Below are 15,116 nucleotides of genomic sequence, written 5' to 3'. Positions count from 1 at the left end.
ACTTGTTGGGAATGGGCATTCGTGGAAATATGTTAAACATACTAGAAAGCTATTTGTCCAAACGTACCTTCCATGTGAAAATCAGCAATGTATTGTCGCAACCTTTTATACAAGAAACTGGTGTACCCCAAGGAGGTGCGCTTAGCTGCACGCTCTTTATCGTGAAGATGAACACTCTTCGTGCTGCATTACCGCCAGCCATTTTTTATTCCATTTACATAGACGACATACAGATAGTTTTCAAATCCTGCAACCTTGCAGTGTGTGAGAGGCAAGTACAAAAAGGCTTGAACAAAGTGGCCAAATGGGCAGACGAAAACGGATTTAAAGTGAGCCCGAACAAAAGGTATTGTCTGCTTTTTACAAGAAACAAAGGGCTCATTGCAGATCCCAATATCAAAATGTATGGGCAACAAATACCTGTGAACAAAGAGTGCAAGTTCTTAGGCATTACAGTGAAACCTCGTTAAACCGTAGTTGGCCGGAGCTCGGAAAAAGTATGTACTAAACAGTAGTCTAGTACATACAAAAGCGAACGCCCTAAATAGTCAAAATAGCGTGAGATCGCCCACTTACCTATCAAAAACGGAATTCTGAGAGAGTGCGATGAAAGGGGAAAAAAACATGCAGTATTTATTCACTTCGTGTGACAGAAGTGTTAAATTTCGTTGGATGCCGCCGCGGCCTAGGAGCAACGACAGCGGTCTCAAACTTACTGAAGCTGTGAGCCAGCTTTTCAGCCAGCCCCCTCTTCTCAGCAAACACTCGCATGGCAGATTCCTCATTGTCGTTACGTATTCTCCGTGCACGCGCACGGTAGCTCTGCAAAACTCGCGGGGCGCCTTTTTCATTGCGGGGTGCTGGTCTCATCGCGACGATTGCATTCATGAGGCTGACGTAACGCACAGCTTCTGCCGCTGTCGGGCCTGAATCGCCCGTGCTGTCGCTTTCCGTGTTGTCCTCGCTAGTCGACACTTCGGCAACAACAGAGGCAACGATGGCGAAAAGTGGAACCTCATAGCCCACATCTCTTCACGGTCGCAGCAGCACTACCAAGCACCTTCTTCACATTCCAAATGCCACACACCGTACTGAACAGCAGATTCCTGTCGAGTGCCAGCGCCGAGTTCTTCGTGTCACATTGGATAGCACGAACAATGTCTAATTTTTCTTCTGCACTGAGCACCCGGCGTCTTCTTTATCCAAGCTTTGGCATGACGCGAGTCCTTGATTGCACGACGCCACAACGCTCTCTGGCACGGCGCCGAAATGATGATGTTGATATGGCTTCACACGCAAATGCACAGGCCGCTTGGAGGCCGTTGTTCCGATCTCTGAGGCTTGTTGTTCTGCCAGGCTGCCACATGGAGATGACGCACCACCATGTTTGCGCGAAGAAAAGTGAATTGTAAGTTGAGTCAAATGTAAGTTGACCCCCCCCCCCCCCCTCCCATATCGTGTGCGACTGTAAAGAATAAATTTAAAAAAAGATCATACTCGAGGGCGCATTCGATAACGAAAATTTATTAGTAGCTGACATGGACACTGGACTACTCGTCTTCACTAGTGCTGCCATCTTCATCGCCACTACGGTCCCACAGCGCATTGTCGTCCAGTGAAATTCCGCATTTGGCAAACGACCGGACCACGACATCTTGTGGAACAGCAGCCTACGCCGAATGCACCCAACTACACACAGCCGTCAGGGAAGCTATTTTGACAGGTTCGGTTGGCGTAAGTTCGCGGTCTTCTGCCACCAGCCACTCGTTGTACTCACGGCGGAGCAGGTCCTTAAAAAGCGAAGATCTGAGCTTGTTTCATGACCATGTCGCACTTCACTGGCAGGGACTGATCACGCATTTCAGCGACGTACGCCGCAAGCATGGCTTACAGCTCCGGAAAGCATCCAGACTTCAGCACGTGAGAAATTCCTCACTTGCCGGCACAGGTGAAAATTTCACTTTGCTGCAGTCGCCACTCTTGCACCACCCGTTCAGAAACATCGAACTTGCGGCCCACTGCGCAGCAATTTGTTTTTTCGGCGTAAAGGATGGCAGCCCTCTTGAATGCTGCTGTGAACGAGTGCGAAATGATTGGTGGGCCTGGAGCACTCATGACGGCTGAGGAAGCATGGAAGTAGCACGTGGCCGGCAGTCGAGTTGAACGCATCAAACCAATGCCTTTGGTCAAACTAAGAGTGCTAAGAGCATAGAGAAAGCTAAGAGCTACAGGGAAGGAGAAACACGTGAGCGGTGTCTGCTCTTTCATGAACTACCAATGCTCCCCGCAAGTGCCGCCGTTGTGAGGGTGCCGCCGCGAATGGAACAGTGGCGCTTCCTTCAACTATCGACATGGCCCCATAAGTGTTGTGTGCACTGTAAAACTCTAAAAAATGTTGAAAAACCCTTCCGAAAAGCAAACAAACACGCGGGATAGAGAAAAGGTACGGGTAGGGCCATATAGCAAACATAAAATTGTAACTAACGTATTTACTCGCATAATGATCGCATCCTGAATTTGTCAAAGCGATATGTCGTGTGCCAAGTCTAGCTAATGATGATCGCGCTTACCATCTGTCGAATGCGGCGCGAGCGACTCTTGAAGATATACCAAGCGGTCTGCACGCACCCAACATTCTTAAGGAGATGCCCCATTTCATTCCTTTCATCACTTTTCGCATTTCTATGAAAAAAAAAAAAGCTACAACCAAACTTGCCTCAGCTTTATTATTTGTAGGCTTTGTAATGGTTTTGGTCAACAATAACATAAAAGGGCGCCTTTCGATTCTTCTCGTCTGCACTTGTGGGCACGCAACAAATCACGAGCGGCAACTATAGTGGCCACTTTTACACTGATACGTTAGAAGTGTACCCTATTTATACGCCGACGCTTGTAACGCAGCTAAGATATTCACCTACCCTTAGCAGAAGCGTGCCGTATTAGGATAGCAGTGAAGACAAATGCTGCAGTTCCCGCAGCATGCCCGCCATGTGTTTCCATGTCACTGGCAGCTAAGCGCACCAATCTCTGTTTCTGTCCCCTCAAAGTGGACATGGCTACGTTATTGTCGCAAACTTGCCGATGTTAACGATATCATTCCTGACTAATGTGGAAGAAACTGTTTAAATGCACGTAATGTACTCGCGAGAAAAAAAAATCGTGTTCAGCGCGTTCGTCTTGCTCCGCCAGCCACCATTTATGTTTTGGTGTCCCACACCTATGCATTGCCCCCACTGACAGCGACAGTCGTCTGCTTGACATTCCGCAGCAAATGTGGGATGAAAAAATAAAATGTTTCTTTTCGTGGGAAATTGAACCCGCATAATGATTGCAACCCCGAATTTGCGCCGAATTTTTTTTACAAGAAAGTGTGATCATTATGCAAGTAAATACGGTACGTTGTAGCTCCTGTTGGCCTTGCTTTTTCGGCGGTGCCATGTTTTGGTTTCGATTGTAAGTCGACTCCCCCACTTCAGATATTCAAATTTAAAGAAATAGGTCGACTTACAGTCGTGTAAATGCGGTACATTTTAACCGATGTGTACGCAATAAGCTGGTACAGTTTATGCGGATACAAAACATATTATGTTCATTGGCCGCTGAGTCGGGGATTTGACTTTACTACTTTTAAAAGGAAACTACTGTTTAAGGGGGTACGGTTTAACGAGGTTTTACTGTACACTTGACTGTAAATAAACTTTTATTCCGCACATAGGTATCTCAAGGTGAAATGCTTAAAAAACAATGAACTTGCTGAAAATTTTATCCCGCACAACATGGGGCACTGACAGGAAGTGTTTAATGAACCTTTACTAGAGTCTGATTCGATCCCAACCGGCCCATTGTGCGGAAAGGCAAGACACATTATCATGTGCTTTACAACAAAATGAACACCCACCCAAGCAAGCTTGCTGGGCATGAAATCTTTTCTATTCAAGGCCACTGTTCTTCTCAGGCTCCTCAAGAAACTTGTGCAGCGAATACACTCTATACAAACAAGCTCCTTGTGTGTCTGTGAACTTCGTAGGGCTTTTGCTTGAGCAGCTTTCTCTCTCACTGGCTGTTGGTGCAGCCACCGGTGGTATAGTGCCGCTTGGATGTGTAGCTTTTGTACATCTCGCTCGGAAGACGCGGTAAGAACACGTCTAAAATCAAACAGCCCACCAGATGTGCCAAAGGTGCGTCTAAAAACAGGACAACATGCAAACATGCATCGCAAATCGCAAGAACACGCACTGCAGTGCATTTTCTCCTGTCTCTAGCAGCCCTCACCAGAAGGCAGCACCTGGTGTCAAGACTATTAACGGGGCTGACACTTGCGCTATGAAGCTATAAAAATATCTGGTCTACATACAGTTCGGGTTCACTGAAGTGAGTGTGTAAAGTTTGTGTCTTCAACAAACAACAATGCGCTTGGTCGCCGTGACCTTGTGTGCATGCACTGTAGCAACAGCTGATCATTGTGCTTCTGCAGGCCACGTTTAACGCACTGAACTATACAGAGGGTAAAATTTTAGCAATTTTAAAATCTCTGGCGTAATGTATCAGACTACACCAACCGCTGCCTGACACACTGGAAACGCCAGACTATATTCGTACCTTTAACCTGCTTTGACCTTGGCTACCTGAGGAGTCAACAGATCAGACAACTACTGCCATCTGTAGTAAAGGATGACAAGTAGCTGAGGCTTGGTACAGCCGGGCAAGAGGAGTCTAACCTTTAGCCCGGCCGTGGGCTTGGCAAAGTCATGGCTAAACAGGTTGGAGTTCGGTTATGGTAAAGTTTCCCTGTACTGGGGGCGGTGCCGCATTCCGGCATTGCTTGCCGCCACATCTACACAATGGCCACCGCGTCGAATTCCCGTTAGGGACAAATATAGCATGAGGTTCCTGCTGGCACCATTTCTGGCACTGTGTCAGAAAGGCTTTTGTTGGCCTACTTTGATGCATCTGATGTAGAGACAATTTGCGTCATGGGTCCAAGATGATGCTCCACCAGAAATGATGGCTTGAGAATATTTCCCTTCAATACAACTGACCTTTGCTTTTTGGGCATCATCATGGCTTATAGTACTTATAGTCTTCCTGAGAAATTGTTTTGCAAGTAAACCTTGCAAAGGACTGTGCTCTCGAAACGTAGCTTGTGCAGCTTTGCCAACTGGAGTTTACAGGCTTTATACATGTTGGCTGGTCTGCATTGCACTTGCTTGCTGCGGTGGGGTGCACTCTTCTGCCCTGAAAGCTGGGACAGGAAAGATGTGTTCGCCCTTCCTCTATGTAGTGTTGTGTACTGCACAGCCATCGCTCGTGTTCGAGTATATGTTTGAGCACCTGATGGCCACGCAATGCGTCGGCATTTTTGCAACAGCCGAAACCAAGTGCGCAACGAGAAAGCACGCCAAAAGAGACACCCATCAACTTACAAATGTTGTGTGGATGACGTGCCTGGGAGCAACTGAGAGATTAGCAGTCGTGTACAGTTGTGGGACATTAGCCATATCCACATCACTACCACTTGCTATCCAGGTGCATGCGTCGTCTGCTTAGCACTATTTGAGAGCTGCTAATACAACAGTTAGACAATCACCAGCCCTGTGGCTTTGCCAAGATTACATTGATAGTATGTGCTTAGCATTTATAGGCAACTTAGCCCAAGTGAAATTTCTTTGCAGTTGGCCTTCAAAGGCCCCTTACCAGGTCTGGCTATTTTGAGCTGACAAGTGCAGAGCATACATTGCGTGATAATGATCGTGTCTGCAAAGTATTACATCGCTACACGCCGCAGAACCGAATGCCGTTTTTTTTTTTTCTCCTTGCCACCGTCGCGCTCCAAGCCGGAGGTTGACGTACTCGCGTCCCTCCGCCTACATACTCAAGTTCGCAGTGTGGCATCGCTCGTGGTGACACGTAAATTGAAGCTTAGATAAATAATAAAACACCCAAACAGAATGTCTGCGTGTTTTTTGCTTTACTTTCCACCAAAGCAAGAGAGATGTACTTCCGCTTCGTCTGCTTGTTCCCATGGTCGTGCGGTCACATGCACAGGTACCGAAACTATGCCATTTTCTGCCGTGTTCCAGCGCATGATCATGCTCGGCGATCCACTTGGTCTGCCTCGGTATTCGTGTGGCACTGAATTATACTGCTAGTCATGTGTCCTTGTGTACAGCGCGCAAAATCGTGCGCTGCATGAAATGATAACGGCTCGCGCGTAGCCATCAGCGGAAATGCGCATCGTCGAAAAAAAAAAAAAAAAGAGAAGAAAAAGAAAGTGAAGGTGGGGCACGTGACTTATGTGTCACATGATCCTCGAGGTTCGGCATGGGAGAACGCAGGGAAGGGATGTCACTTGCGAAGGCAAGACGGGGCAAGTGGAGAGGGAGTCTCGCTATGCAGTGGAGCCTGCCTGCTGAAATCATGGGTTCGTGGCACTGAAATATTTCTATCCCGGCTATTAGTAAGCAGACTTGAAAAATTTTTGCGGCATAACCAAAATTTGCTATGGGGCCTGGTGAGGGGCTCCTTTAGGGGGGTTGTGGCTTCCAAAATCAACTTCCTTATTTTCTCATGGATTTTGATAGAAATTGGCAGAATTATTGATAATGTTGCTGTAGTGTGTGGGCTTCTCATCCGTGCTCTTAGGACAGAGGAACGACAACACAGTAGTGCAAACAATCACAAGGGCATTTATTGCACCTTTCATAGATCAATGCCTGCTAGCCGAGTTGCTATCCACAAAACATGCCGATGGGCGTGTGACAAATCTAGAAGTCCGACTCACCGTGACTGGATAACGAGCAAATATGTTCGCCCCATGCTGGATCCCAACGCCTGGTCGTTCGCGCATACGGTCACGCGAACGGTGGTGCGTTCCAAGGAGGCGGTCTCGCAGAAGCATGGATCGGTGCATGCGCGAGACGTCCGCGGCGTTCGCCGACCCGCAGCCAAAGAGGAAGCGCCTTCCCTTTTCCGCACCCAAGTAACTCCGCCGTGAGGCGGCGTTAGCAGCGCAACACTCGCGCCATCTCTCGTACTGCGCTCTAACCACACTGACCGCCACAGGCCCCAGGCCACGCAGTGAAGCCGGATTACAGGAGACGGGAGCTATGCGGAAAACCAACATATCAGGGGACGCGACGCGTGAGAGTCGCGCATCCCCACAAGTGTTGTAAAATTTTAAAGTCAGATCTCAACTTTGTTATTTACAAATCTTTTTCTAATTTTGGGCTTGTTCTAAGCCTGAATAACTAAGCCTGAAGACTTGTTCTAAGCACTGTGCGTACCGAAGTGAATGGTTGAGGTCAAGACATTTATTTTATTTTTTATTTACGACATAATTTTTTTTAGTTTTCATTTTTTTATGAGGTGATTGTATAACAGGCACCTAGACTGTGAACTATTTGAATCATCAAAAAAAAAAAAAGAAAGTCATGCTGGAAAAGCAAGAATATCATGATGGAAACCGTGCTTCAAGGACTATAGTAAAAGAAGAGAGAGAGAGAGAGAGAATTGAAAAAGATGTAGCAGTCATGAAGAAGTCAGCGGAACAAGCTGTGCAGTAGGCAAGAAAAACAGTTTTGAGGAAATGGCTTTCAATGTTGTGCCTTAGATTTTACTTTATCAAAAGACGCCAAAATTGTAGTCATTCATGTTCTATTGAATGCAGGGCATCTGGAGTGTTTTGCATTTAGTCTGAAGTGCATTGCTTACCTTTTTTCCCCAAGCCATTCTTTTCTGCTGCTCTTTGAAGAGCACTTGGCCAGATCGCAGAGCAAGTGTCGCACAATATTCCACGAAAGCACAGTGGGTCCCAGCATTGTATTTGCATACTGTCTTGTCGATGCTGTCTGGTGAAGCGGGAGGCTTACCCCTTAGCATCATTCGCATAATGGCTCTATTGCATTCAATGACGCATATTCACCTTTTTTGTACCAGTGACCAGATGACTGAGTGAAGGCTCTTGGCACTACTTAAAATTTCTTTTCCCTTGACAATGGCTGAGGAGCACATCAGAAAGGCGCTGGCACAAAGGCAGCAATGCAGCTGAAGCATGGATGGCTTGTAAGCCACTTATGCAGAGGTTTCCCCTGTGCAGTGATGGAAGTGCTGTGCCAATTGTGCCAAACTGTGCCCGCTCTGAAGAAATGCTGCTAAATGCTTCTCCAAATTCTCCAAATTGTCATTTATCGCATGTATTGCACCACGCCTACACTGACATGCACCTGCTCCAGATATTCGAGCAGGCAAAAAAGTAAAAATAAATAAATAACCATGTTCAACAATGTCCGACTCTGAAGTATAAATGAGTGTGTCTCAGGTAGGGCCTGGGACCCCCTCCCTTTCTGAATCCACCAGTGTCTATGGAGAACGCGGCAGTGCCATGGGGAAGTGGGAATAATCATAGCAGGTGCAAAAAAACACCAAGAATACGTATCTCCACACTTGGTTTCTGGCATAAAAGTCTCTAGCTTGGCTCACAAATGTGCTCTTGGGGCAAAGGAATGACAACACAGTAGTGCAAACAATCAAAAGGGCATTTATTTCCCCTTTCATACACTAATGCCTGCTAGCTGAATTTGGGCGCAAGACAAATCGAGGAAGTCCGACTCACCACGACTGAATAGTGAGCGAATATGTTTGCCCCGATGCTGGACACCAACGTCTATTTGTGTACGGTCACTTGAACGGTAGGGAGTTCGTACGATCGTGTTTGTCCATCTCGGCGCCCCGCTCCAAAGCTTTTCTCGGGACGGCCTCGCGAAGCGTGGATCGGTGCACGCACGAAACGTACGCGTCGCGCGCCAACCCCAATCCGAAAAGGGACGGCCTACTCCCTTTTGTGCTCGAGTAATCCCCCCATCAGCTGGCGTTAGCAGCGCAACACTCGTGCCATCTCTCATGCTAATCTGTAACCACACTGCCCACCGCCGATGGTTCACTGCACAGAGAAGCCTGATTACAGGAACACAGGAGCCATATGGGGAAAACAACATCAGGGGACACTGAGACTCGAGCGTCCCCACATCTCCACAATTTGAGGGTCAAATTATTTTGAGAAGAACTTTCCCAGGTGGTCAAATTACTTTATTGCGGATCTTGAATGTACAAAATGTATAAAGTCGGGAATAAATAGTAAACAAAAATTAGGAACAGTATTTTGGTGTCGGCATCACTCAGAACTGCAAAATGTTCAATAGTATTTCAGAGTGTGGCACTCCTTGAAACACAGGCCTACGCACAGTGCCTTATAGCATTCTGCACACCTAAAACGCATGTCTGTTCTCCTCTTGGAGTGACGAGTTGTGTTGGCACACACATGACATCTCTGCATGCAGCTGCCTTGGGCATAGGTCTGAGGCACCCTCTCGCATAAGCACGTTGCTGCAGAGAGCGAGAATACCTCGTGAATGGCAGTGATAAACAAGCTAAGAGCAGTGCCAATCAAGATAGAAATCAACTTCTTCCGCCCCTGCAAGAGAGTGCCGACAAAGAGAAAAATCATGTTTCGCACGCCTCCGTTGCGATCACGCGGCGGAACTGAATCCGTGAAAGTGCGTTGCCGCTGAGAGCGAGAATACCTCGCGAGCGGCGAGATAAACAAGCTATGAGCAGTGCCAATCAAGGTAGAAATCAACTTCTGCAACCCCTGCAAGAGAGTGCCGACAAAGAGAAAGATCACGTTTCACGCACTTCCGTTGCGATCATGCGGCGAAATCGAAACCGCAAAAGGGGTTTTGCCGCAGTCTGCGCGACGCGCTGAAGCTAGAAATCAGTTCTGTTTATCTCTGCAAGAAGGTAGCAGAAATTTCAAAGGCTTCTTGTAAGTCCTAAGAGGTGGCAGCACCTCCCAGTGAGCACGCATCGTCATTATGGTGTGAAATTTCAAACGGAGGGTTGAAACCATACACGTATGGCAAAGACCTTGCGGGACAGAAAACCGCTGCCATACATGTACGGCAAAAACCTTCAAAGGGTTAAATCACTACATACTCTGGCGATCACACGGTCCAACATCAATGCGTGCTTCGCAAACAAGACGTAGTACATGCGACAGTGGCCGCGCCGAGGAAATGTCCACACCCTGTCCATCATGCTTGCCGACAACTTCTCTGGGGTACACCGCTGTCGTCTGTTGGTCACAGCAGCAGCTCTGCAGACTTGACAGCATGACTCCAGGCCAGGATCCCGGAAATGGGGACATACTAGTCGGCACGAGCAAGCATCGCTTGCACCGACGCACCCTGCTGGCAAGAGCTGCAGTAGCCGTTGGTGACTGTTGGTGCTTTTCGCTGTTGCTGAGGGTTGCGAGCTGGACACAGGCGGCCGCTGAAGTCGTTGTGCCCATCTGGCCACAGCCACCTCTATTGCCTGGGGTGATCGTAGTCTGGGGCAGCAGCGCAGACAGTGTGCAGGTGACAGCAAACCAAGGGTGACTCCAATCACGCTTTGTACACTCAGTGCACTCAACAATCGCTAAAGTAGTGCAAGAGGCAGGAAATCTGCATGCACATCACCCATGGGGTGCGATGTCCAGTTCGACTAATATCCCTGTCACATGGGCAAACTTGAGTGCACATTCAGGGAGTGCACTTCACTGCTAGTGTCATTCTGAGGCTGCCATACAGGAGTGCTTGGTGACATGTACCGCAGAGCTCACTCAGCGGCAAGTCTGTTCGGTGAACACTTCGTAGCCTCATAGGAATGAGTGAAAAGTAAGTAATATTGAAAGTAATATCAGGAGTAATGTCTAATGCCGTTTTACTTTAAATTGCTAATGTTGCAAGGTAGTAAGATGTGCAACAACGAAAAAAAAGAAAAAGGAAACACTCACGTAGCAAAAAACTAGAACTCACTCTCGAGCTGTTTACGGCTACGCCGGGTAAGAGCCGCGCAGTTGTTTGGCGAACTGAGTCATTTGGACTGGTAATGTTCTAGTCTTGTTGTCTTGTCTTGGCTGGTGATGATTAGTCTTGCTTTTGAGGTTGTGATGAATTATTTCACTTACACTTAAGTTTATTGTAAGTGCTGTTTCTAAGAATAACAAACTGTTTTTGTACATGCATTTTTAAGTTAACAAATATCCACATTTCCTTATGACTCCCGATCTTCATGACCACCAATTTGAAAGAACACTTTTCTTTCTTGTCTAGCAGTGGGGCGCCAAAACGACACTCAGTGCGCTAAGTGCACTTGCTCAAAGTGCACTATAGTTTGTTCATGTGACAGAGGTATAACAAAAGGCTACTCAGATGCTAAGTTCACTTGAACAAAGCTCACTTTCTTGAATCGAAGGAGTAATCTCAATTCATGTGAGGCTAACTAGAATGCGGGAAGCAAAGTGCGACACTTCAGTGCCATGGTCCGCCAGGCTGTCTCCCTTCACGTGCGACATGCTGCTTCGCAAAGCCTTTGGAAGCCGGATTACAGGAGCCACAAGAGCCATGCGGGGAAAACATCAGAGGACACATGAGAGTCGAGTGTACCCACAAGCTAAGGCTTATTTCAATAAACAAGTCCTCAGTATTTATGCAGAATTGCACAAGGTTCCAGCTGTTACACTTAACAGCACTGCAGAAAAATGTGAATGAATTTTGCCGTAGGTTTTGAGGACCTAGTTTAGCTAAGCACAGGATTTCTGTTAAATGGATATTACCTCCTCATTGCATGGCTTCAATCCTGCAGTTGGGATGTGTGCTGTAAAAGGACTGAACATCTGTTAACTAGCTAATACCACTCTGCTATTTACCTTTCAAGTAATAGACAGTTTTAGTTTAGCGTCCGCAACTATAGCGTACGCTATACGCTATAATATAGCGTACGCTAAGCAGCGCACGTTTTCTACAATTTTAGTTGGCCGGCGATATCTTCTGATCTCAGAGGCCATATGCCGTCGTTGCGGCTATTTTCGCGCCTTTAGCGACAGGTGGCGCTGACATCTCGAATGTTTCTTTCGTTAGGCTTCGACTCGTTCGAAACGAGAAGCGATCTCGAAAACACCACGAGGTTATCCATAATACTCTGTCGTCGAAGCGGCCTGAGACTAGGCGAAAGCCGTTTACACATTCATTTGCTACGAATGAAGTGCATTTTACAAAAGCAACGCCAAATTCAATTCGAAGTGGGCAGCCGGGACCGCCGCCATGTTTCCCGCAAGCTCCGCAAACCCCGCAAAAACGCTAACGCTAACTCGTTTGCGTTGCGTACGCCCGCTATACGCGCTATTTCGTTTAGCGTTCAGCGCATGCGCAGTGACGACCCGCTATTTTTTAGCGTACGCTATACTAAAACTGTCTAATGTCTGCCTCTTAAATTAATTTTTTAAAAATGTATAAATACTGCTATCCCCAATGGAGATTTTGGCAGGTGGTTACAAAAGTTGAAGATCTCAAAGAATGGCAAGATTGCAACAAAAAGAAAAATACACTAGAACAAAACAAGAAAAACACTACTAAAGGTGAGCAGCAAACATGTTTAGCATGGGCTTTAGCAAATTATAATTAGTAAGCAAGTTCCAGTTTAATATAGTCCTAGGGAAAAGAGTATTTAAAAGCATCTTTTTTAGTCTGAAAGGGAGTGATTCGTGCCGTTGGCATGTAGCATATCCAGTAGAAAAGGTTATGGTTTCGGAAATGTCTATGGAGTACTGCCCTTTAATTAACTGAAACAAGAATTTTAAGCAGGTAATACGATTTCAGTGGGTTTGTGTTCGCTTTCGATAGAAGAGAAATTACAGAGGTGCATCCGAAGCAGTTGAAGACAAACCGAGTGGCCCATTGTTGTATTCTTGCTGATGTGAGAGAATTGCAATATGTATCTAGCCCAGGATGCCTTTGATATGTCTGTTTCCATTAAACTTTCGACAAATCACATGGGAACACAGCACATAATCAAATGTGTATTGTACAGTTATGGATACATTTTGTGGGAATTCTATTTAGCGTGCATGTATAGTGGTGCATGCACAAAATCGCTCATTTTCACCTTTTCATCTTCTGATGTTTACCATCAAGGGTGCTATGTTTTGTTTTAGGGCAGTAACATCTGTATGCATATATGTACTAGTGAAATTTGCTCAACCACATCTGGGGCTTAGAAGTTATAACTATATTGGCAGGCTGATATTACACCCTTAATATTGGTCTTTCTTTAGGTAATGCAATAAGAAATTGTAATCACAATATTTAGTTAGCACTGTTGGTATGAATTTTGTAAGTCCGAAAGTTTAAAATGCCTGCAAGGCAGAACTTGTTCTACATAAACTGCCATGACCAGCATATTTTTTTCAAGCTTTCGGGCTCTACAAAAAAAAAGTGTAATTAGTATTTGCACAATATTTGCTCCTGTATGTTATTAATATGAGGGATGTTCCAAAAGTAAGTTTCGTCATTTTTTTTAAACAGAAGTTGGTACACCAGGTAAAACAAACAATCGCCTGTAAGAATCTACACCTGTTGCTGGTTCAGCGACCGAAGGAGCGTCAACGGAGGAGGAGTGACACGTGTAGAGCACCAAAGAAGGAAGAGTAGCCGCAGACTGGCGTGCCCGAGGTTATTCGAGTACAAATCACGATAGCAGTTAGATGTGTGCGGACAATGTGGTTTCCAATGGAAGCGCATGCTGTTATCCGGTATGAATGGGCACCTGTTCCCTGCATTGAAAGCTGCACTTTCGGGGCGTCATTTCCAATACAGTGCTGAGATGGAGCAGGCAGCACGACAATTCCTTGCATCGTAGGTCACCAAGTTTTACCATAGTGGTTTCTTCAAACTGATTGCATGCTACGACAAATGTCTCAATGTCGGTGGCGACCATGTGGAGAAATAGTGCAAGGTGTGTAGTTCGTGGTTCCATGGTGTGTTTTTTTTTTTTTTTGGCAGTAAAGATTGCGTGTGAAAATAAATGACGAAACTTACTTTCAGAACGTCTCTCGTAGTTTGCAGTATGTAACTTACTTGTCCAACTTTATTCTTTGCAGCACGTGGTTGCAGTTTCTTCATTTCCCAAGCGCAAACAGGCTATAGAATTGCTACTCCGGAAGAATGCTAACATCAATGAAAAGAACGAAGAGTAAGTCATTTTGTGATTTAAAACAAAATTTTATTTGTTTGTATACAGAGCTCATAAGCGTTAACACATCGCCATAGTAGCACTAGCAGTTCCTCACACTGCTCTCTTCTATTCAGAGCCATTAGCTAATGTTTTACCATATGTATTTGAATTTAAGCCCTTGCTTTCTTGCAAAATGTTCGACAAATCTCTGTAGTCAGTTTAGAATAGGTGTAAATTGTAAGCATTTGTGTTTTCTTCAACAATATGCAAGGCTGACTCAAAAAAGTACAGCAGCTAAACATAGCTAGCACTGTCGTAACAACCACACATCACTAAACATTGGTGATGAATCGTATAGTGGGCGTGTTGGAAAACATTACTCCTTTGCTGATCGTGTGACTTTGTGTGTACATTGTGTGAGGAACAAAGTGGCAGCACTTGACCTCCATTTTGATGACCTGAATACAACCGAAAGATGGAAACTTGAACACTGGGTAAACATTTTGATGAAGGGGGCCATGTCTTCCTTGATGGGGCTTCTGTATATTCTGCCCTGCACCTCTACCAGTTTTGTCACAAAATTACACTTGAAGATATACACTGCATTAGCAAGACAACTAGCTGGACAAGATGGTGACAAGATCTAAAGCCTGCCTCATCAGTCTGAACTTATTCTTTCTCAGAACCCCCCACCCCCCCCCCCATCTTCCGTGGTGTGCATGCCAATCGTAATTTCTTTCTCACTGCTGGCTCATGACAATATATCCTCCCACCAGGGGTGCGTGTGAAAGAGAACTGGAAGCATTCAAAAGGAGGGATTAGAGGTGGGGTCGTGTTGCAGATTCACCGCAGTCAGGCAGGCATATTGACTGTCACTTTGTGCGAGTGAGCGCATTCATAGCAGGTGTCAATTGTGTGGCATGCTGCTTAAACATGAAAGGAAAAGCTCATTTGCACTTGAGGGCAGTGTCAATTGGTAAATCTGGTACATTATATTTGTTTTTCTTTTTAACCCTTTGAGAGTCAGACGTAAATATGCGGCGCTGCAAACAAGTCTCAAACGGCCG

The 15,116-nt window shown here is 46.0% G+C and overlaps 1 protein-coding gene across 2 annotated transcripts in view; it reads left to right on the top strand.

Moving 5' to 3' along the window:
* The window catches only part of Tnks (tankyrase), a 332,402-nt gene that overhangs the window by 101,365 nt on the left and 215,921 nt on the right, over window positions 1-15,116 (top strand). For both annotated transcript variants that reach the window (XM_075676418.1, XM_075676419.1), the window contains exon 8: window positions 13,976-14,067. In XM_075676418.1, coding sequence (XP_075532533.1) covers window positions 13,976-14,067 — 92 coding nt within the window. The remainder of the gene's footprint in view (window positions 1-13,975; window positions 14,068-15,116) is intronic.

This window comes from Dermacentor variabilis, unplaced genomic scaffold (assembly GCF_050947875.1).
Source record: "Dermacentor variabilis isolate Ectoservices unplaced genomic scaffold, ASM5094787v1 scaffold_12, whole genome shotgun sequence".
NCBI classification, from domain to species: Eukaryota; Metazoa; Arthropoda; class Arachnida; order Ixodida; family Ixodidae; genus Dermacentor; species Dermacentor variabilis.
The sequence above is the reverse complement of the archived record's forward strand: the minus strand, read 5'-3'. Positions and strand labels throughout refer to the sequence as shown.